At 38.1% G+C, this 24,519-nt stretch overlaps 1 protein-coding gene across 1 annotated transcript in view; it reads left to right on the forward strand.

Moving 5' to 3' along the window:
- The window catches only part of RBM25 (RNA binding motif protein 25), a 62,225-nt gene extending 39,434 nt beyond the window's left edge, over nucleotides 1-22,791 (forward strand). Inside the window, 15 exon segments of the mRNA XM_047794653.1 lie at nucleotides 218-271; nucleotides 509-592; nucleotides 4,051-4,337; nucleotides 6,505-6,730; nucleotides 7,095-7,161; nucleotides 7,164-7,183; nucleotides 9,885-9,958; nucleotides 11,501-11,651; nucleotides 13,146-13,420; nucleotides 13,422-13,468; nucleotides 13,844-14,020; nucleotides 14,023-14,117; nucleotides 14,441-14,539; nucleotides 16,042-16,089; nucleotides 21,212-22,791. Of these exon segments, the coding sequence (XP_047650609.1) occupies nucleotides 218-271; nucleotides 509-592; nucleotides 4,051-4,337; nucleotides 6,505-6,730; nucleotides 7,095-7,161; nucleotides 7,164-7,183; nucleotides 9,885-9,958; nucleotides 11,501-11,651; nucleotides 13,146-13,420; nucleotides 13,422-13,468; nucleotides 13,844-14,020; nucleotides 14,023-14,117; nucleotides 14,441-14,539; nucleotides 16,042-16,089; nucleotides 21,212-21,304 (1,797 nt within the window). The 3' untranslated portion in view covers nucleotides 21,305-22,791.
- Nucleotides 22,792-24,519: the final 1,728 nt, after the last annotated feature.

Raw genomic sequence — 24,519 nt, forward strand, 5'->3', positions numbered from 1 at the left:
GTTGGGAATGTTAGAGGCAGAAGGGTTGGTGGGTCATGGGAAGAGTTATAGAGAGTGGGTGCAGTCTTTTTTATTATCAAATAATTTTAAATTAAGATTTACAGAATTCTTGCATGGTTTACAGTATAAATATATAGAAAATTATTTTTCAGAGTAATACAAACTCTTGTTTGGTTTTTTGGTTTGTTTGTTTTAATCTTTGTGGATTTTTCCGCAGATTTTCCGCAGATTCCCAGTGGCCCCTCTGATCCCTTATCCACTCATCACTAAGGTTCGTATACATTACAGTCTTTGACAATAACTTGATTGCTAATCACCAGATTTGTGATTCTTGTCCATCTAAATTCTTTACTATTTAACTTAAATTGTTAGATTTGTTACTATGTAAGCTCTGTTTACTCCTGTATTTTGTAAAACCTACGCACAGTATCTAACCTTTAATTTTTATCTGTTTGTATCAATGTGGATTGATCTTTATGCATTCCCACCTTTTGCCCTTGTCTTTTAGGAGGATATAAATGCCATAGAAATGGAAGAAGACAAAAGAGACCTGATATCCCGAGAGATCAGCAAATTCAGAGACACACACAAGGTAGTATTCTTGTTTTTTCACTTGCTACCAATCTAGACTTTTTACAGAATCCAAAGCAAAGAGACAAAAAAAGAAAAAAATCAACCTTTCAGTAGAATATAATTTTTAATGCTTTTTATAGGTTTAATTGATATTTAGATAGGAACAAAGGAACAGAAGACTAGTACCATATTAGAGTGGTCCTTGGCGTATTGTACATAGTTTTTTTCAGTTACTGACTACTCTGCAGTCATCTCACTTTAATATGAATAAAACCTAGTTTTATCTTTAGATTTCAACATAAACATCAAGGTCAGATTTAAACTAGATTCAAGGGGGCAGCAGGATAACATACACTGTAGTGTATATCTGGGGGCAGTTACTTAATCTTAGGAAAACCTTTTCTTTAGAGCTGAGATTAAAATTTAATATTATTATTTGTATAGACTTAAGTTGAGAGGGGGAGATTTTAAAAAGTAGGTCAGTGGTTACCAGACTTACCAAATTTTAGATGCATGGAAGAACTGTAAATTCCCATAAAGCTAATCTATTCATTGACCCCCACCATTATGATAGAGATCATATGGTGACTAATGCAAGATGAAACTCTCAGCTTGGAAAGTAACAAGGAATAGGATGTAAGTATGAGCTTCTGTTTTTTATTATATTTATGGATGCCCCCTCAGAAAAATATGCAAAGGGGTAACTGGCTTGGAAATGGGTATTTATGCATAGTAAATCCCACTCACGAGTTTTGCCTATTGAAAGCTTCTCTCAATGACAGTGCATCTGTGAATGTTCGCTGATGTTGAAGGTGATGCTTATAGATGGTGAAACGCAAACACTGCATGAAATGTATATTGATGTGAGAGATAATAAGGTGTTACTGGTTCCTACTCCTGAGATTGACCTTTAACTTAGTGAAATGTTGTGTTCATTTTTTTTCTTTTATTCAATCTTTCTTTTTCTTATAGCTTTCAAAATCCCATGTTGACAATTAATGCCATTGAATCAATGCTACAGAACACTTATTATTCTTATCTACAATCATAGCTCACATACACAGGACCTTTTCAGGAATTAAATGTCTTAATGCACAAATGTAGTTCTCCCAAATTAATTTTCAGCGTTAAAAAGGTAGTCCATGGAAATTCATTTCAGAGTAATACTTTTGGTTAGGTTCTATACTGAAATTCAGAGTCTGAGTAAGCTTGAAAATGGTATACAGTTGTGTGTGTGGTTTACCCCCTTTTTGTTGTTATTTGTTAAATCCTGTCATATCATTGGTAAAGTATGAGGTTTTTAAAAAATTATTTCAAAAGATATTTGCTTCACAGTTTGAGAAGCTGTCAGGCCTTTGACTGCCTTACGCATATTTCACTGTGGGGAGAATGTTTTGAATTTCCAAAATGTGTTTTAAAAATCAAAATCGAAATGAAAAAGAAAAATAGTTCTTTTTATTGGGTGGTATGGTTAAAGGGAATACTTGAAACTTTAGTAACAAAATTTGAGCTCAGTGAACCTTTGCATGTTTTGGTATGAGTTTATTAAATAACCACGGACTGTCAGGGTATCAGCGTGGCAGGGGGCGTCCATTTACAGCACGGACGAGTCTGAAGAGAGAATAAGGTAAGATTTATGATTTTTTTTTCTGTCCTTTCCTCTTCATTATTTCCCTACTTTCTTATTTCTTTTAGACTTGCTTCATTTCCTCTTTCTCTAGTTATTGTCTTAAAAAATACATGTATGTGTGTATCTGTTACTGCATATAAATCTTATATACTCTTTTAGAAATGCATTTAGTATGGATCAGATTCACTCACTTTTTCATTTACTTAGAACAAAACTTTTGAAGTGCGTCCTGAAACAAATTATTATTTAAGTGGAACTACACACTTAAGTAAACAGTATAGTGAATAAGCAAGAGTAAAAACAATTGAGGGAAATCTACAAAACAAATTATTATTGGAACAGCTAAAATAATCTGTAAGTATCTGTTATCTCAGAAATAAACAAATTTCTTTATATGACACTGAGGTAAGTTTTATGTAGTCTGGCTACATACATTTTTATATTCCATTAGAATTGTTTCAAAAATTAGAGTTTGCCACTTTAAATAGTTTTCAGTTTCTGTCCTTTTTCTGCCATTTCTTTTCTCTTCCCTTTGTAATTCCAATGTATTCAGTATTAGCTTTGCCTACATTCCACTTTGATATAGACTGGCACAGCAGCTGAATATATTGATTTCTCATGCACTAGCTTTTCTTTCGTAATCCTCTATCAGTTCTCTGATCCATGAGCAAGAGAAAAAGAGTATAACAGGTAAGATTGCTTTTTAAAGTTGTTTTAAATGCTTTACATGACTGAGAAAAGAAAAAAAAATGCACATTTTATTGTTGCAATTTAAATTTCGGTGACACTAAACATGGAACCAAAGGAAAAAATGTGTTTTGTTTTTCCTGTTTGGGGTATTTCTTTTCTTTTCTTTTCTTTTTTTTTTTTTTTTTTCCTGAGTTTGTATGGAAACCGTGTGGTACACTGGTAATCTTGTCAGGGTACAAACTTGGTCTGACTTTGTTATTTGGTTTATTTGTGAACCATGTACTTGCTCTTCCTCCCAGAAGCATAGCTTGTAGGCAAGGTTAATCCAGTGTTGGCGATCCATGTCCTAGCACAGCATCTGTAAGTTAATACGCAATCGTTCCTTCCAAGGATGGATTTATCACTGTTGATATATTTTCATTGTCTTCTAGACATAATGGGCATAAATATGTTGCTTTTAAAATTAAGCCAAAATTAATTTAATTAAATGAAAATATGATTATGTACATTTTTGCTTGAAGTGAGTGATTGAAAATTTTTGTATTTGGTGGGCTGTCCATCTTGTAATGGTGGGAGTAAATGTTTCCATAGATAATAGGGCAGATATTGGCTAAACTCAGCTTATCTTTTGGAGGGTGGGCAAACCAGAGGGCAGAAGATTATTTAGTTGCCTTCCAGTGACCTCTCTTCCCCCACCTCCCCTTTAAAACCCTCAAGTAATAACCTTTAGTTACCTGGGGTTATAGATAGTACCAGTAGTCACACTGATTTAAATAAATTCATAATGGGAAGAATTATGGTTTAGCCAAGTGATTGTATTTCTAGAAATTATTATTAACCATTGCATTCCTCATAGTCATTTTAGTTACTACATGACCGTTGAGTGGTCAGCCACACTTGACACAATCTCCCAGCATCCAAGATTGGAGATTCCTGATCTGTGTAGAGTATATGGTTTTGCACGAAATCTATCTAGGCTTATGATTGTTTCAGTTTAATATGTCAAGTAAAACCACAAGTATTTAATATTAAAGTACCAGTGGTTTGTTTGTGGGTTTTTTTGGTTTGTTTGTTTCTAATATTGGGCACTGCGCCGGGAAAATCTTGACTACTGGAGCTACAGAGTTAACTCTAAAAGTACTTTTATTGGTTTCTAGAAACTGGAAGAAGAGAAAGGCAAAAAGGAAAAAGAAAGACAGGAAATTGAGAAAGAACGGAGAGAAAGAGAGAGGGAGCGTGAAAGGGAACGAGAAAGGCGAGAACGGGAACGAGAAAGGGAAAGAGAACGTGAACGAGAAAAGGAGAAGGAACGGGAGCGGGAACGAGAACGGGATAGGGATCGTGACCGGACAAAAGAGAGAGATCGGGATCGGGATCGAGAGAGAGATCGGGACCGAGATCGTGAAAGGAGCTCAGATCGAAATAAGGATCGGAGTCGATCAAGGTAAGGCTCTGTAGAAATTATTGCCTGATAAAGCTTTAATAGAACTGTGGGTTAGTATTCGCTTGGGCCATTTACATTGATGTGATGAGAGAACTTCCTGAGCTACAGAGCATGTGTGGCTTGGTATCTCATGCAGATGTAAAACATTGGTTAAATTAACAATTTCAACATTAAGGTTAATTTCTGTCTGAAGACAGTTTAGAACTTGCCAGCTGCCTACCTGGTGTTCTGAATGGGCCTGATTCCTTGTTGTCTCTCTTGGTCGGGAGGCGTTTTTTCCTAGTCACTGTTTGATTGAGATCACCTAACTGGGAAATCAGCTCTAGAACCACTGCTTTTAGTCCCCGGTGTCTCTTTGGTCCTTAACGCACTGGATGGCCACAGCTCACCTTAGGCTCTGAGTTTACTTTCTTTATGGCCTCCAGTAATTTCACTTTTGTTTTATTTAAATTTCTTTCATAATTATATTGAATTCATTTGATGTAGCATCTCAAATTCTTTAGGAATGAGGCAGAGCAAAAACAAAGGAAGTGGAGAAGGGAGCACGGAGGAGAGAAGAAAGGAAAGCTCACCTTTCTTTTTTTGTTTGTTTTTGTTTTTTCACTTTTGTGGCTCCCCCCTCATGGGCCAGAGATCAGATCAGTCGAAGTGTAAACCACAGCTGTGGCAACGCCAGATCCTTAGCCCGTTGTGCTGGCTGGGGACAGAACCTCAGTCCAAACCTGAGTCGCAGCGCTCCCAGGTTGCCCCCAATCCCGTTGCACCACAGTGGGAGCTCCTCACCTTTTGCTTTTCAAGTTAGTTGTCAAATATATTCGTTACTGTGTTGCAGATATTCTACCTGATTGTAGCTGAAGTGAGGCTGAAACTGAAGTTCAGTGTTCTTAATCTTTAGTGGGTATTAAAACCCTTCCCATGTTTCTATCCTTCCCTAGAATAATCATTATTTTCTTGAATAACCAATATTAAGAATTTAACATGTTAAAATCAGTGGTTTTAAACTTTTACTACAACTATAAATCCATAAACATGTATTGTTTTACATACATGTACTTAGATTCATGGTGTCACAAACCTGCAATTTGGTTTTATCACTCTGAATTAAATACTTAGAAACTGGAGTTCTCTGGTGGCCCAGTGGTTAAGGATTTGGTGTTGTCACTGCTATGGCTCAGGTTTGATACCTGGCCCAGAAACTTATGCATGCTGTGGGCACAACCAAAAAAAAAAAAACCAACAAGTAAATACTTGAAAACTTTTTATTGCTGATAGATATACAGTTGACCCTTGAACATTGCCTGAGTGAGGGTGCCAACCCTCTGTGCAGTCACAACTATAACTTATAGTTGGCCCTCTGTATACATGATTCTTTCATAACTCTAGTTCTGTGTCGTGGATTCAACCAATCGTGATTCAGCCAACTTCAGATCATGTACTGCAGTGTTTCTAGTTGAAAAAATCTGTGTATAAGTAGACCTGCACAGTTCAAACCTCTGTTGTTCAAGGGTTAGCTGTAGTTCTAGTTTATCCATGCAACAGGCCGAAAGGCTTTTTGCTTTAAACCTATGCAACATCTTTATTCCTTGATCACTATTAATGAAGCAGACTATCTTGCAACATGTTATCCAGGTTTTTTGTGTTTTTCTCAGATACTGATAAGCATTGAGGGAAAAAACTTTGAGTTTAGAATGCAGTTCAGAATGTGGGGATAGAATATTCTCTGTCTTTTTTTTTTTTTTTTGTTATTGTTGTTGTTGTTGCTATTTCTTGGGCCGCTCCCGCGGCATATGGAGGTTCCCAGGCTAGGGGTCGAATCGGAGCTGTAGCCACCGGCCTACGCCAGAGCCACAGCAACGCTGGATCCGAGCCGTGTCTGCAGCCTACACCACAGCTCACGGCAACGCCGGATCGTTAACCCACTGAGCAAGGGCAGGGACCGAACCCGCCACCTCATGGTTCCTAGTCGGATTCGTTAACCACTGCGTCACGACGGGAACTCCTCTCTGTCTTTCTGACTTCTACTGTACTTCTACAGAAAACAAATGCTAAATTCTGGCTTGTGAGTTTGTATATTATTTCATAATATGTGTTGTTCTCCTTTCTCTTGGTTTTTAAAGAAAGCGCAAAGGAGACTAATAGATTTTTTTAAAATCTTTTGTTTATGTAGAGAAAAGAGCAGAGATCGTGAAAAGGGAACGGAGAGGGAAAGAGAGAGAGAGAGAGAACGGGAACGAGAAAGAGAACGAGAACAGAGAGAGAGAGAGCGAGAAAGGGAACGAGAACGTGAGAGAGAAAAAGACAAGAAGCGTGACCGAGAATAGGATGAAGAAGATGCATATGAACGAAGGAAACTTGAAAGAAAGCTCCGGGAAAAAGAAGCTGCTTATCAGGAGGTAAACAGAGGGACTGTTTTTATTCTCAAAGCTTGGTACTTAATAGGTTAGTCAAAAAGAATTTTTTTTTTTTTTAAGCTATTTCTTGGGCCGCTCCCGCGGCATATGGAGGTTCCCAGCTAGGGTCAAATTGGAGCTGTAGCCTCCGGCCTACGCCAGAGCCACAACAACGCAGGATCCGAGCCGCGTCTGCGACCTACACACAGCTCACGGCAACACCGGATCCTTAACCCACTGAGCAAGGGCAGGGACCGAACCCGCAACCGCCACGACGGGAACTTCTTTTTTTTTTTTTTTTTTAGCTATTTCTCAAAAAGAATTTTTTTGTAGACATCTTTAAAGCTTTGACAATTTCCTTTTTTAGCGCCTTAAGAATTGGGAAATCAGAGAACGAAAGAAAACCCGGGAGTATGAGAAAGAGGCTGAAAGAGAGGAGAAAGAAGAAGAGAAATGGTAATATTCTAGGTTAAAAAGTAAATGATTTTTCAGATATAAAAATCAGATCAATCTTTATGGTTAACTAGAAGTAACTTTATAATTTAAAGGTATGATCTCAGTATAGATAATTTAATTTTTATAAATTTCAAGTAAACGAGACAATTTCAGTACAGCAAAATGTTTTTCTCTCCTTTTTTTTTCTTCACATTTTTGCTACCTATAAGCTAAATTATCTTTTGGCATACTGTTAAAGTAAATCAGTCATAGAGTAATGTTTAAAGTGAGAACTTACAGAACATTCTTTCATTAAGAATCTACATATTTTTGAATTTGAAGAGGCTTTGATATCATTCTGTATTGGTGCAGTACATTTGCGTGAAGGAAAGTGTCATGAGAAGACCTTAGTTTTTAGAAGTCAAAATTGTCTTCAGTATGTAACATTTATGAATTATTATTTTTCCTTACATTACTATGTTATCCTTCCTTTTAACTATATGATAATAAAAATGTATTTTTTTCCATTTACACTATTTGACAAACTGTACAGTGAAGCAGTTGGCATAGGTTGTTAACTAAATAAAATGACGAAAAGATAATATATTTTATCACAGTATTTGCTTCAGTAGTATGTTCCATGTGTTCTATCTTTGCCAGAATTTCATGAAAGTTTCTTTATCTCCAGTTTGGAGATTATTCTTCCAAAAACTTCACTGAAGTTAGGAATCTTCTTCAAATAGCTTTTGAACATGAGACATAGAGGGAATTTTTGTAAGTAACCAAAAGGGTGCATGCAGCAATTAGATAGATAGTATGGGTTTTCTGGATAGTAGATCTTCTGAGCTCCTAGAGTTTTTTAAAGTAATTTGATTTCCCTAGATTGTTGCTCCCATTCTAGAATTTCTTATAAACCTAGGAAATAGAGAATTATCTAGTAAGAGACGTAATTATTGAAGAAATATTTCCCATCAAAAACATGTGTTAATAGATTTGAAGTTATTCTGCATCCTACAAGCAAACCTGAAACCTACCTTTCCAGAAAAAAAAAACCTTTTTGTTCAGGAGCTTTAAAAAAAATCCACTTAAAAAAGCAGTTACTTGCTCATTAAAAAATATTCAAGTAGCTGAAGTATATGGTGTAAAAAGTAAAAGTCTCTATTTCTCATGAGTGGTAGCTTATGTCACTATTTAGTGTGTTCCTTATGGGCCTCCCTGTGTTTTATTTAGATATTTCTAGGTATTGTCATTGCTACCTGACAGTCTATTTGCGTTTGAAAAATTTTGAATGTTCATTATATCCTAGCCTTGTGCTAGGTACTGGGTATACAAGAAGAAATAATGCTTCAAACTTAAACAAGTGGGTAATATCATCAGAGAGATAAAGTAGTTACTGTATTGTGTGTGTGAGTGTTTAAAGTATGACAAAGGTGTTCACAGTATTTTGGGAGTGGAATACAGGGAAAGTGATTAATTTTGTCTGGGGAAGGACTTGGTCAAAAGTAGGTGGTTAGATTGGAAAGTCTTTACAGAGAAGTAACATTTAATCTGGATGAAATGTGTTAATATTTCACTGTCAGATAAAGTCAGAAACCTACGTATTTGTATGTAGGTGTAATAGTTGTTAACAAAATAGAGATGTAGATTATAAATTTTTACTAATTGTTTTGTGTGTATATATATATATGTGTATGTATATATATATATATATATATATATATATATATATATATATATAAAATTGTATTTAAAATTCCAAAAATAGGAGTAAGAGATTCATGTATTTGCATGGTTTGTGTACTCAAAGCTAGGTAGGCATTACCTTTAGATGCATAAATATGATTTAAATTTTAAATCCTGGAGTTCCCATTGTGGCTCAGCCTTAACGAACCCAACTAGTATCCATTAGGATGCAGGTTCAATCTCTGGTCCTGTGTTGCTGTGGCTATGGTGTAGTCTGGCAGCTGCAGCTTGGATTCGACCCCAGCCCAGGGACTGCCATGTGCCACAGGTGTGGCCTTAAAAAGAAAAAAAAATAATTTTAATCTTATATTTCATGAAAACTACTTCTTGTACCATCATCTACCTGTAAGTGAACTGTAAAATATTTTGGTCCAGTTAACAGATTGAGTTGTGATTCTTGGTGTGCTCAGGTTTCATTAGAAAATAATTATTGCACTTTGAAAATCATATTCAGAGAGGAAATTTATTGTAGCATACTGTATGTGGCTTTAATTTCACAGAAGTTCTAAATCTGACTTGCTTCTGGTTTTTTGTTTTGTTTTCTTATTTTGTCTTTTGAGGGCCACACCCAAGACATAGGGAAGTTTCTAGGCTAGGGGTCAATCGGAGCTACAGCTGTCAGCCTACACCACAGCCACAGCAATACCAGATCCAAGCTGAGTCTTCGACTTACACCACAGCTCATGGCAATGCCAGATCCTTCAACCCACTGAGCGAGGCCAGGGATAGAACCCAAATCCTCCTGGATGCTAGTTGGGTTTGTTACCACTGAGCCACAACGGGAACTTCCTGACTTGCTTTTAAAGGTTAAAGATTTTTAAACATCTAATGTTTATTTATATTTAAATGTATAAAGTTTATGAGTATTATAAAGTTCAAGTGGTATGGATAAGAAGAATCTATTCCCATGAAAGAGGGGGGTGTAGTGTAAATTGCTTTTATATTAATTTTGCACGTTTTGTCCTTCATTTCCTCAAAGGCAAAAGAAGCTAAACGACTAAAAGAATTCTTAGAAGATTATGATGATGATAGAGATGATCCCAAATATTACAGGTAAAGAAGCCATACTTTTAAGCTTTTTATTATCTGCGTTTACTCTTGTCTATCAGAGGGTACAAGGTCACTCAGTGGAATAAGGAAGAAAGAAATCTTTGCAATTATTTTTTAACTATTCCCCCCCCCCCCCCCCCCCACAATAGCTGATAATGGTGTTTTCCAGGGGAGAAGGGTGGGAGTGCTATTGGGAAAGGATCAACAATTCTATGCAGCTTCTTTGGGAGACGGTCCCAAATAGTATTACAACAAATTAACAAAGTTCAGTTTTTATAGCCAATTATAACTTACCTTTATGATTGTCTAAGGTGGTATAGAAATTTTTGTCTTTAAGGATTTCTAGAATGCTATAGTGATATGAACACCCTCTCAATTCATAAACTGTTAAGTGAGAGTAGTGAAGCCTGCCTTTCCTCATCACTGCTCTTGTAGCATTCCTATCTTCCTTCTTTTTTGCTTTTTAGGGCCACATCCACAGCATATGGAAGTTCCTAGGCTAGAGGTAGAATCAAAGCTGTCGCTTCGGGTGTACACTGCAACAACACAGGATTTGAGCCACATCTGCTACCTATGCTACAGCTGATGGCAACACCAGATCCTTAACCCACTGAGCGAGGTCAGGGATTAAACTGGTATCCGCAAGGATACTATTCCTGTTTGTTACCGCTGAACCACAGTAGGAACTCCCATTAGTCGGGTTTTTAATGCGTTGAGCCACAACAGGAACGCCTTCCTCCCATAGCATTTCTAAACTACCTTTGTTCTTTTAGCACTTCGGTACTATGGTGAAATTGTTTGCTTTGTTCTGCTCCCTCCATTCCAAACTGTCCCCTGAGATATGGACAATATTTCGATTTTTTTTTTCCCCCTCTCTAATGTGCCTGAAATGATCCAGGTATGTAGTGAATGCATTTAATGTATTGTAGCCAAATTAATAATTAAAACATTGGAATGACAACATAAATTGGAAGAATGCCAAGGATATGACTTTGTGGAGAATGCAGTAAGATCAGTAAAAATATTGGATCATAAAATGGCCCTCCATTATTTCAACATTCTGAGATAAAGTGCTAGGTATAGTTTTTGCTTTCTGTTGATTATATCCTACGTCCTTTTGAGTTTTTTCAAAAAGGAAAAGATATGAGTTAAATTGAAGATAAAGAACTATTATTAGGGGTATCATTACTGTGTATTAATATACATCTAAGAAAATTCAAATTACATGGTAGTTTTCCCTGTGGAACAGGTATAAAATGCGACCATTGTTCTTTCCTCTGAATGCTGCTTTTCTATTTTCTTGTTTTAGATACTTATTTACAATGGCTTAAGAATGAGGCATAGTGATATGACAAGACAATACGTACTAAACATTAACATAGAGAGCACACTGTCTTGGGTGTTCTGCAGATACAGAACATTCTCTCAGCTTTAGTCTCTTATCATGCAGCCTTTAATATGGAAAGAAATTGCTTTTGGAGACATTATGTGTAATAGTTGATAACCTAAGTATTAAATAAGGCCAGTTAATATTTGCTTTTGCAGAGGAAGCGCTCTTCAGAAAAGGTTGCGTGATAGGGAAAAGGAAATGGAAGCAGATGAACGGGATAGGAAAAGAGAGAAGGAAGAGCTGGAGGAAATCAGGCAGCGTCTTCTAGCAGAAGGGCACCCAGATCCAGATGCAGAGCTCCAGAGGGTAAGAAAACATAACATCCATAACAATATTCTTTTTTTTTTTTGTCTTTTTGCCTTTTCTAGGGCCGCTCCCACGGCATATGGCAGTTCCCAGGCTACGGGTCTAATTGGAGCTGTAGCCACAGGCCTACGCCAGAGCCACAGCAGTGCGGGATCCAAGCCGCATCTGTGACTTACACCACAGCTTACAGCAACACCAGATCCTTAACCCACTGAGCATGGCCAGGGATTGAACCCATAACCTCATGGTTCCTAGTCGGATTCATTAACCACTGCGCCAAGACAGGAACTCCAATAACAATATTCTTTCAAGATTATCATGTCATCTTAAGAAAACTAACTATGATGTAGTTTAACTTATAAGGAAAGTATTTATACTTTGTGCATCTTGCTTTTTTGGGGGGAGGATAGTGGTATTTTATTTTATTATGTAAATCATCAGAATTACTTGATTTACAACTTTATTTTAAACATCTTTCATAAATCTTGTTCCTTTATTTCTACAAAGTATTAGATGAATTATTATTAGATGAATATCTTTTAATGTAACTTTACTAGAAACATGTTCTTCCTATATGTGCTCCCACACCTAATAGCATTATTTATGTATGGTGATGTATGTATGTTAGGGCTGCACCTGCGACATATGGAGGTTCACAGGATAGGGGGCAAATTGGAGCTACAGCTGCCGGCCTTCTCCACAGCCACTGCATCGCCAGATCTGAGCCATGTCTGTGGCCCACACCACTGCTCACGGCAACACAGGATCTGTAAGCCACTGAGTGAGGCCAAGGATCAAACCCAAGTCGTTGTGGATGCTAGTTGGATTTGCTAACTGCTGAGCCATGACAGGATCTACTTTCGTTATTTTGGGGGGGGGGGATGCTCCGAAAACTTACTGATGATATTTATCCAAGTTTTTATAATGATCTTATGATGATTATTTTTTGTAATTTCAGGGGAAGTGTTCGTTTTGGTATATAGGTCTCTGACTTCAAAATTCTCCCTCCCTGCCATTTCTTCCTTTTCCTGTTTGTTTTTGAACACGGATGTGACTACCAACTTCAGCCATTACCTAGAAAGGAAAAATGATTATATATGACCAAGCTGAGGATTTGAGTTATACCTCTTATGTATTATCTGTAGTGTTCTAAAATAAAATTTTTGATTATAATGTCTTTAGCAGTATAGAAACATACTTTTCTCTCTGAATTAGCAGACTATTAGTAATTACCTTTGTTACCTCTGAAGAGTGAATACAAGCCACTGAAGAATGGTAATACATGTGAAATACTAAAAAAAATTTTGTGTAGTTCCTGATATACTCTATAGATTTACTTGGTTTTCTGATTATAGGAGGCAATGTTTGTTTTTCCTCTGAAAAAAAGGAAAAAGAAAAATAGAGGTTTTGTGAAAGATAATGTAAATTTTGTAAAGATAATGTAATGAATGACTATAGTTGTTTGTTTCAGTTAATCAGATCTTTTTGGTTTAGATGGAACAAGAGGCTGAGAGACGCAGACAGCCGCAAATAAAGCAAGAACCAGAATCAGAGGAAGAGGAAGAAGAAAAGCAAGAAAAGGAAGAAAAACGAGAGGAACCCATGGAAGAAGAAGAAGAACCAGAGCAAAAGCCCTGTCTCAAACCAACACTGAGGCCCATCAGTTCTGCCCCATCTGTTTCCTCTGCCAGTGGCAATGCAACTCCCAATACTCCTGGGGATGAATCTCCCTGTGGTATTATTATTCCTCATGAAAATTCACCAGATCAAACAACCTGAGGAGCATAGGCCAAAAATAGGACTAAGTCTTAAACTAGGTATGTTAGCATTTCCTTTCTTCCTTTTTTCATTCATTTACTCCCCATTTCCCTATAAATACCTGAATTTTGCCTTAAGGAAGAATAAATGTGTGCTGCTTGGTAGGTAGATAGAAAATTATTCAAAATGCCTTTCTAGCTCACAATTGTTTCATAGTTCTACTAGTGCTCCTATATCTGCAGCTGCCTCAAGTTCTGAGAAGAAGTGAAAAGTTAAATTTTCTAGCACTTGTGAGTAGTGAGTTATTTTTTATAGTTGGGCTCTTGCTCTGAGTTTATAAAAGTACATTTTACACTGATTTTGAGGGATGGTGGATTATAAAATGTAACATTTGAAAATTAATTCATCATGCTAATAGAGTGTTTTTACTATAGGTGCTTCCAATAGTCCTGGTCAACCTAATTCTGTGAAGAGAAAGAAACTCCCCGTAGATAGTGTCTTTAACAAATTTGAGGATGAAGACAGTGATGATGTACCCCGAAAAAGGAAACTGGTTCCTTTAGATTATGGTGAAGATGATAAAAACGCTGCCAAAGGCACTGTAAACACTGAAGAAAGCGCAAACATATTAAGAGTCTCATTGAAAAAATCCCTACAGCCAAACCTGAACTCTTTGCTTATCCCTTGGATTGGTCTATTGTGGATTCTGTGAGTAGCAAATTGTATTTCCTCATTTTACTGCAAGTTTTCATTTTAAATATAGCACACAAACTCAGTTGATTCTATAAATGATAAGTAAGGGGTGTAATATGACTAGAATCTTGACATGGTCAATAATAGTAGATTATAATAGTAGAAATTTTTAGTGGTTCTTGACGTCTTCATAAATTGGAAGCAAATAATTGTATCTTGATACATACCTGTCTTAGTTCAACTTGTGAATGATCATTCTAAATTATGAGTTTATATAGGTTTTTTTAGTAAATGTAATGGAAAGTTCTTCAATTTAGTAACCATGCGTTATTTTGCAGATACTGATGGAACGACGAATTAGACCATGGATTAATAAAAAAATCATAGAATATATAGGTGAAGAAGAAGCTACATTAGTTGATTTTGTTTGTTCTAAGGTTAGTCTTTTATTCTCTCCACCCCCAACATTTGTTGAATACTTTAAAATGTTAAGACACGGAGTTCCCGTCGTGGCGCAGTGGAAACAAATCTGACTAGGAACCATGACCTTGCGGGTTCACTCAGTAGGTGAACGATTCATTGTTACCATGAGCTGTGGTGTAGGTCGCAGACGCGGCTCAGATCTGGCATTGCCATGGCTCTGGCGTAGGCTGGGAGCTATAGCTCCGATTGACATCTAGTCTGGGAACCTCCCTATGCCACAGGTGAGGCCCTAAAAAAAAAAACAAACCCCACACGTGCGCGCGCGCGCACACAAACACACACAAAAACAACATTAAAATACTTTCTAAATTGAAAATATTGCAGGGCCTAATCCATGATAATTTTTTTAATTAGGAGATTCATGGTTAATTAGGTGAACCCCTCCATACTGCTTCAGACCCCATGCCACATGCTTTCATCTCAGAGGGTCAAGGAGGACAGAATTGCTGCCTGCTACCAATTTTGCTTTCTTCCTATTCCTGAGAATGCCTTGCCACCCTCTTGTCTTAATAGATAGAATGTTGCTCAAGTACAGTTGAGAGTTTTGTGGGGACACTTTGCCTCAATTTTTTGTCAGTCATCAATCCTTTGGAAGAGAAGTAAAATAGTGCCCTTCATCGCATAATAATAGTGTTAACTGACTGGTTACTCTGTGCCAGGTGTTGATCCTGGCAGGTACCATGTTAAGCATTTTACAGAACTTCATCTTCTTTAAACCTTCTAGCAACCTAAGGAAATGTAAGTTACTAGTAGGATCCCCATTCAGTACATGAAGAAGTTGAGACATTGTGTCTTGAGCATGATTACCTGATAAGTAGTACAGCCAAAACTGTGAAACTCGATGCTCTTAACCACCATGGTTTACCACATCCTTTCATTGTCTCTTGAAGGCAGTCTTGTCTTGAGATAGTTATCGTAGTAGAAGCACCATATTTCTATAAAAGAATAACTAATTGCATTTTAAGGAAATGCTATTTTTTTTTACCAGCACTTCTCTTTAACATTAGGAATAGGAAATCTAAGTGGCCCTTTCCACTTGTAATTATTGTATTATTAACACTTCTAAGTCTGAGTTTGAATTAGAAGGCAGATAATGTGATTAAGTTTTGGTGTCAAACTTCCACTGAAAAGAAGGATATTTTGGTAATTAAGAAATCTGTAGAGAGTTTGCTCATGGCACATGGGATTAAGGATCCAGCATTGTCACTGCAGTGACTTTGGCCACTGCTGTGGTGTGGGTTTTGATCCCTGACGTGGGAACTTCTGCATGCCACAGGTGCAGCCAAAAAGAATAAAAAAGGGGGAAAAAAAAATATATATACATATATATAGAGAGAGAGATTCTTCAGTCATGAGAAATTCTCATGCTAGTTTGAGGGCACCATGAGATCTTTTTTTCTACTATATTACTAACATTTAGTTTATTTTCAAAATGACAATTTTTTTTTTCTTTTAGGTTATGGCTCATAGTTCACCTCAGAGCATTTTAGATGATGTTGCCATGGTAAGTTAGAAATTTACTGTTATTAACATTTTAATATCAATGTGAACTGACTTTTCTGAATTTTATTGATTTATCAGTCTTTGCTGTCCTCTGCCATTGGTGTTTGTGTATAAATATAAATTCTGGGAGTTCCCGTCATGGCGCAGTGGTTAACGAATCCGACTAGGAACCATGAGGTTGCGGGTTCGGTCCCTGCCCTTGCTCAGTGGGTTAACGATCCGGTGTTGCCGTGAGCTGTGGTGTAGGTTGCAGACGCGGCTCGGATCCCGCGTTGCTGTGGCTCTGGCATAGGCCGGTGGCTACAGCTCCGATTGGACCCCTAGCCTGGGAACCTCCATATGCTGTGGGAGCGGCCCCAAGAAATAGCAAAAAGACCAAAAAATATATATAAATTCTGGATCACTTCATACATTCAGAGAAGAATAAGTACTTACTGGGTAGAGCAGTGTGCTAGAAGCATAACAAAGGTGGAATATTTGCCCTTAAAGAACTAGCAGAGAAACAGGTGTGCCAATATCGATGCTGTAATATACTTAACATAATGGGGATATGTAAAAGGATAACGGGGGCAGAGGAGATAGAGCATCTGATGGTGTTGAGGGCAATTAGGGAAATCTTCATAGCAGTTAGCATCTAAATTGAGACTTGAAAACTATATAACTGTTTTGTCACTTGGACAGGTGTCCATTGGATTGGCTGTAGTTAAATATCAAATTCCCAGCTATATTTAATTTGAATACTAGGGTCATTGGCTGCATTGATATATGAGGGAGGAAAAAAGGAGGAAGAGAATTGATGGTAAAGGTGAGAGAGAGTGATTGAATAGACTATAAACTCCAGTCTAGGAGGAGAAGGAAATAATATTGGAATGGAGCTGGTGGCTTGAATGAATTAAGGACTGATGATTTCTGTGAAGTTGTGAGAGATGTATTTGAATGAAACATTTGGAAAGAGGTTTAGAGAGTAGAATATTTAACAGTACAAGTGGTGAGTCAGTCCAGATGATGGCAAGGTGCAAAGTATGGCTCTGGGAGGGAGTTTCTGGGGCAGAGTTGATGTCATTGTTTGGAATATCAGTAAGCTCTAAGCTGGGTCGTAACACATAGAAATTAAAATTCCTGGGTGTTGGGACTGGGATTAGTGAGAAATACAAGAACAAGCTGCCAGAGAACTCATTTAATGTGCATGTCAAATGAGATATTTGCTGGACAGCCACTACTGGAGTGAAAAGATGGTGTAGTGAGGTCTCATGAACCTCAAAGGAGAAGCTGTTGACGAGAGAGAAATAGTGAAGATCCAGTGGCTTCCCCTGTCTTGGGGAGACTAAGGCTTTGAAAGTGAGGAGCTTCCAAAGGTACAGGACCGTCAGGGTCTTTAGGGGACATACGAGATTTTCACGTAAGCAGAGCGTAAGTAAAGAAGTTGAGGATGGTTAACATGAAGTGGAATAGGGTCCAAAGGGCAAAGTGGGAAGGGGATTCAGGAAGGCAGGAGAAATATTAAGCATGATTGAGATGATAGGTGACTGGGGAGACTTGCGGGGACTGTGGTCAGTGTTGGGGAGTGGCGTGGTGGAGTGCCTGACCACAAGGGGCTCTAGGTCAAGATGTTTTGCGTGCAGGCACGATATGATGTCTAAGTTTTCCACTGCTCAGCCAGCCCAGTGCAGCTGTTTTAAAATTCCTGATAAACCATTTGTGAAAAATTTGTTGATGCCATAAGGCTGAGCCTTAGATGAAAGGAGAAACGTAAATATGGAGTTCCCGTCGTGGCGCAGTGGTTAGCGAATCCAACTAGGAACCATGAGGTTGCGGGTTCGATCCCTGGCCTTGCTCAGTGGGTTTAGGATCTGGTGTTGCCGTGAGCTGTGGTGTAGGTTGCAGACGCTGCTCAGATCCGTAATTGCTGTGGCTGTGGCATAGGCTGGTGGCTACAGCTCCGATTGGACCCCTAGCCTGGGAACCTCCATATGCTGTGAGGGTGGCCCCAGGAAATGGCAAAAGACCAAAAAAAAAAAAAAATAGATCCCAGTCTTTGGGAATAGAATCTGAAACTTCCTTGACTTTCCAGCCTATTTAAAACTTATCCTAGGGAGTCCTCATTGCTCAGCGAAAACATCTGACTAGCATCCATGAGGACGCAGTTTCAATCCCTGGCCTCACTCAGTAGGTTAAGGATCCGGCGTGGCTGTGGCGGAGGCTGGCAGCCATAGCTCTGATTGACCCCTAGTCTGGAAACCTCCGTATGCCATAGGTGTGGCCCTGAAAAGATAAAAAACAATAAAAGTTATCCTTGGGTAAAGAGAAGAGAATTTCATAGTTGGGCCTGAGTTAAGGAATTTATAAAATCAGTTTTGTGGGTTTTTTGGCCTTGGGAGAGATATAATCATTGTTGGTGAGGATGTTATGGGTCAGTGTTAATCCATTTTGATCTGTTGAAATACTTTGATGTTTGGAATATAATTAGACTCTTTACCTCCTGATCCTGTATATGTATATTTTTTTTGTCTTTTTGCCATTTCTTGGGCAGCATATGGAGGTTCCCCAGCTAGTGGTCAGTCAAATCGGAGCTGTAGCCACTGGCCTACGCCACGGCAGTGCGGGATCTGAGCCGCATCTGCAGCCTACACCACAGCTCACAGCAACGCCGGATCCTTAACCCACTGAGCAAGGCCAGGGATTGAACCCACAACCTCATAGTTCCTAGTCAGATTCGTTAACCATTGAGCCATGACGGGAACTCCTTATGTTATTTTTGATTATTTTCTGGCTTGTTGATCAAAGTAGGAGGTGGAAACCAATTGAGCTAGTATTGTCAACCAGTTCTGGTAATAGCTCATTAACCCACTTGAATAAATTTCTTGAATAAATGAGATTGAATGTTTAGCTCAAGTAGTATTTTACTCTTATTAGAAATCTATCTTTTTCAAATTGTACCTTCTTCATTTTACATCCGATAATAAACTTTGGTTACATATATGTGCCAGTGTCTATATTATTTCTGGGGTACAATTTCCAAATTAATGTTGCAACCTAGTTCTTTTAAACTGTTGGTTAAGTGTGGCTTATAGATGTCTTATTTAAAGTTCTTTGTCATCATGAGAAATATAGGGAAATTCTCAAAAATCAATTTTTTAATTTTTACTTTTTGGTATTTTTTAGGGCTGTTCCCTCAGAATATGGAGGTTCCTAGGCTGTGTACCAGTCGAAGCTGTAGCTGTTGGCCTCTGCCACAGCCACAGCAACATGGGATCCAAGCCATGTCTGTGACCTGTACCACAGCTCACAGCAGCTCGGGATCCTTAACCCAGTGATTGAGAGACAGGGATCAAACCTGTGTCCTCATGGATGCTAGTCGTGTTCGTTAATTGCTGAGCCAAGACAGGAACTCCTCAAAAATCAATTTTTGTGGGTTAAGGATCCCACGTTGTCACTGCAGCAGCTCAGATTGCTACCATGGCCTGGGTTTAATTCCTAGCCCCAGGAAGTTCTGTATGCTTCAGATGCAGGAAAGAAAATTAATTTTCTGGCTTCTCTTTGGTACTTATTGATTGATCACTCAGGTACTAAGTACTCTCCAAAGCACTTTGTAGATATCTACTCTTTTAATTCTTACAGTAAAACCAGTATGACATAGCTCCTATATCCTCTATTTACAGATAAGAGAACTGAGGCTTATTGTGATTAATTAACCCAACCAAGGACAAGTAACTAATAGGAAGTAGAAGTGGGATTTGAATCTGAGTTCTGACTGGAGATCTGATTTTAATTCCTAACCTGACCTGTCTCCAGAGTCCTGAGCCTTAGTCCACATGCCGTCATGACAGTAGTACTCATGTAGAAGGACCCTTGCTATTTCCATTTTACTGCACAGCAGCCCTGGTGTGAAGTGCCACATGTGTGGGATGAGGACATGATTCTGTGGTTAATGAACCCAACTAGTATTCCATGAGGATGCGGGTTCGGTCCCTGGCCTTGCTCCGTGGGTTAAGGATCCAGTGTTGCCATGAGCTGTGGTGTAGGTTGCAGACGCGGCTGGGATCCCACATTGCTATGGCTGTGGTGTAGGCCAGCAGCTGTAGCTCTGATTGGACCCCTAGCCTGGGAACCTCCATATGTCTTGGGTGTGGCCCTAAATGGACAAAAAAAATCAACAACAACCTAACTCAGAGATAATTTGATCTGTCAAAGGGGAAAGACCTTTTATTTATTCAGTAGTCTTGTGTCCTTTGAGATGATAGTATTCCCTTTGTTTATTGGGTCCTATACACTATATTAAAATGCTATACAGTAAGTTCCCATTGTGGCTCAGTGATAACAAACCTGACTAGTGTTTGAGGATGCAGGTTGGATCCTTCACCTCGCTCAGCAGGTTAAGGGATCCAGTGTTGCCCTGAGCTGTGATGTAGGTTGTTCGCAGCTGTAGCTCTGATTTGACCCCTAGCCTGGGAACTTCCATATGCTGAAGGTGCAGCCCTATAAGCAAAAAAAAAAAAAAAAAAGATATATGTATTCTCATTTAGTATTTCAGTGTCACATAATAAGGACTCGATAAATGTTAAGATTATGGAGTTGTTGGGAGAGGTAAATGAGATGCTCTTTAGTTCTGTAAGTAGTTCTGTGTAACTTGCAGTGGTGTTTTCAAAGACATGTATAAATGTAGTGTTTGTAAAGATAAAAGTTGAAGCCGAAAAGTACTGTGGTCATAATGGGGGGTGATATGATAAAAAGAACGTGTGTGTGTGCGCGCGCGCGCGCGGAGGAGTGTGAGTGAGAGAGAGGGAGGGAGAGCGGATCACTGCTATACAACAGAAATTGACACAACATTGTAAATCAACTATAAATTTTTTAAAAATCTTTTTAAAAAGCACTGCTGTGTTAGTGTTAGTAAGCCATGGGATTTTGCTCACTGCCTCTTTTTTGGGGGGTGGTTATTGTACTACTGAATACATTTCTCTCGATAGACAGATTTTCTTCAGGTCATTTTATTTATTTAAAGTAAATTCTTCTTGGTAGATAAAAGCCTTTTTTATTTATACCAGTCATCGTTGTTGGGAGATTCTGATAATTGCTTATTTTACCTGTGTAACTGTTTTTTGTGTTTTTCCTTTTTCCTTTTCTAGGTACTTGATGAAGAAGCAGAAGTTTTTATAGTCAAGATGTGGAGATTGTTGATATATGAAACAGAAGCCAAGAAAATTGGTCTTGTGAAGTAAAACTCTTTTAAATTTAGAGTTCCATTTCAGATTCTTCTTTCCCACCCTTCAAAGGACTTTGAGATTTTTTTTGTCTTCAGAGACATTTGTGAGATCTGTAATTTTTTTTTAATGTAGAAAATGTGAATTTTTTTGTCCTCTATAATTTGTTGATGCCCTGTGTACTCCTTTGGTTGTAAAGACATCTGAATCTTATTTTGGTTTTCTTTATACTCACCAGGTACAAATTACTGGTATGTTTTATAAGCCGCAGCTACTGTACACAGCCTATCTGATATAATCTTGTTCTGCTGATTTGTTCTTTGTAAATATTAAAATGACTCCCCAATTCTTTTGCAGAATTGCACTTAATATTGAACTGTACTGTATAGGCACCAACATGAACATTTTTAATTGAAAGAATATCAGTCACACCTATTACCGCCTTGATCAACAACAGCAGGCCCTCATGATGGCATGGAATTTAAAATTAGAGTGCGAAAATTAGTAGACAATCCATTCCTGTATCTCTGTATGGGTGTGTTTGTGTGAGTGTATGTATAAAAGTCTTACTTTTCCCTAATTGGCTTTGGAGGGTTCCCTTAAACATTTCCTAATTGAAGAATAGAATTGTAAAGGAAACATGGTATCGTGCCAACCCAAATGTCTGGGATAATTAGGTTATTAGTCTCCCAGAGCATGGTATTCTCTTGTGGCAAGCCAGCAGAATGTTGAACAGAATGGTTTGCTTTTTTTTCTGTCAATGGCTGTGTCGGCCCTCTCTTTTAAGTGAGTGTGAATCATAGTGATATTTCCCCCCCCCCCCCCATTTCATTGTTCAGAATGAGGCAGATCCTTAGATTCTGGAGAGCTTTATTTAATGCATTTTTGCACTAATTGGTCCTTGATTTAATTTTTATGTACCCTTTTGTTAAAAAAAAAATCAAAACTATAAGTGAAAAAAATCCTTTAAAAAATCAGCAAAAGATAAAAGTAGGCATTTTTACAAGCTAGGAACATTTGACAAAAAGTACAATAGAAATTCAGCATGGCAATTTATAGACTTTACATTCTTAATTCTAAGAATAAATTGTTTAAGGCAGTTACCACTATTTGTTCTGTAAAGGGTTTATATCGTGTGTGTGTATATGCAGACACACACCTCGTTTACCTCTGCTCATCAAAACTTTAAAGATATTGATGGGGATTTCTTTATTGTAGATCAGAACTTCACAAGGGAGCAAAATTACCTGAAAATGTAACAAGTTTTAAAACAGTTCTTAACAGAAATTAGGTGCAGCTATTCCTGTGTCCTGAATATTTATTTTTTAAAAAAGATAAAGATTGGGGGAGCGGTGTTAAAAAAAAAGCGTAACTGAGTTTGAGTTACTAGATTTTTTTTACATCTTAAGAGGACAATTGAAAACACTGTTCTTAACATTGGACCATGACATGGTTCCATTATGTAAATATTTCAGATATTAAAAATGTATATATTTGATCTCGGAGACTCATTCTTCCAGAGTCTTGTTAAATAAATGGCATCATGTTGTAATTGTGTACTGCATACTAGAAACTTAAGTTGAAAATACAGGAGAATTTTTGATGGACTTGATTTTTGAATATTAGAAGCTGAAAGTAAGAGGCTGTTTTGGAGTTCCCGTCATGGCTCAGCCGAAATGAATCTGATTAGTAACCATGGGGACACAGGTTCGATCCCTGGCCTAGCGCAGTGGGTTGAGGACCCAACGTTGCCGTGAGCTGTGGTGTAGGCCGGCAGCTACAGCTCTAATTTGATCTTTAGCCTGGGAATCTCTGTATGCCTCGAGTATGGTCCTAAAAGGAACAACAACAACAAAAAAAGAGGCCACTTCCCTTATTTTGGATTATCTAAACATCTATGGAGATACCCCTTTCAGTGTTATAATATTTTAAATTGTTTCTCAAGGGAAAATTTCAGAAATATGCTCTTTGCCATTTACAAATTCATTGTCTTTTCTGATTGACCCCCAGTGTAATTTCATTTGAGCAGTTTATTGCGCTACTCCATATTGTCATATTATTGCTGCTACTGCTTTTTTTTCCCCTTTACTGGAGCACCTGTTGCACGTGGAAATTCCTGGGCCATGGATTGAACCTAAGCCGCAGCTGCGACCCAAGCCACTGCAGTGATAACACCAGATCCTTAACCTGCTGCACTACAAGAGAACTCTGGTATTGCTTCTTAAGGCATCATATTAGGTGGTTTTTATTTAGCCAGCATTAGCATGAAAGTTTACTCAAGCAGCTTTAATTTTCCTTGCTTTGGTCTCTTTTGCTCTTTCACTCTATTTACCTTGAAAGGGCCCTTACGTGAAACCCTTAGATTTTCATACTGTGTACTTCATAATACCTCAAGTGAGGTTTGTGTCAGGCTCCCAGATTTGTACATTAACGTTTCTGCAGAAGAACAGGAATGATCACAGTCACTGGGTTAATAAGCTACATTAATAGCTTAATATCAAGTCAAGTCATGTTTTGCCATCAAGCTTATACTTTGAGGTTTTCAGGTTTGTATATGAAGAACTGGACTTGTATACGCTGGCATATTCTAGTGTGAGGATGAATATACCTAAGAAATTTTTACTAAATTGCTTAAACTTTCTGGGTTATCTTTACCATTTGCCCATAGATTAATTACAATTTGGAAATCTTAGTTAATCCATGTTGCCTATTCAATTTGATATAAAATGACATGAAAGTCTTGACAACCATTCTTGATGTGGCAGTTAAGGAAACCAACATGTTTTTTCCTCAGTTGACCCTATAAATAAAATAATTTTATATGTGTACATCTGTCTACAGGAAGAAAGTAGTTTTTCTCAAACTTTAACATGCACCTGAATCACGTGGGGGATCCTGTTAAAATGCATACTTAGTAGGGCTAGAGTGGGCCTGAGATTTTGCTTTTCTGACCAGCGTCCACATGATGCCAGTGCTAATCCATCTAAGGACTACCTTGAGGTACTCAGTACTTTTTTTTTTTTTTTTGTCTTTTTGCCATTTCTTGGGCCGCTCCCACGGCATATGGAGGTTCCCAGGCTAGGGGTCGAATCGGAGCTGTAGCTGCCAGCCCATGCCAGAGCCACAGCAACGCGGGATCTGAGCTGCGTCTGCAACCTACACCACAGCTCACTGCAACGCCGGATCGTTAACCTACTGAGCAAGGGCAGGGATCGAACCCACAACCTCATGGT

The sequence above is a fragment of the Phacochoerus africanus genome, chromosome 9 (genome assembly GCF_016906955.1).
Source record: "Phacochoerus africanus isolate WHEZ1 chromosome 9, ROS_Pafr_v1, whole genome shotgun sequence".
NCBI classification, from domain to species: Eukaryota; Metazoa; Chordata; class Mammalia; order Artiodactyla; family Suidae; genus Phacochoerus; species Phacochoerus africanus.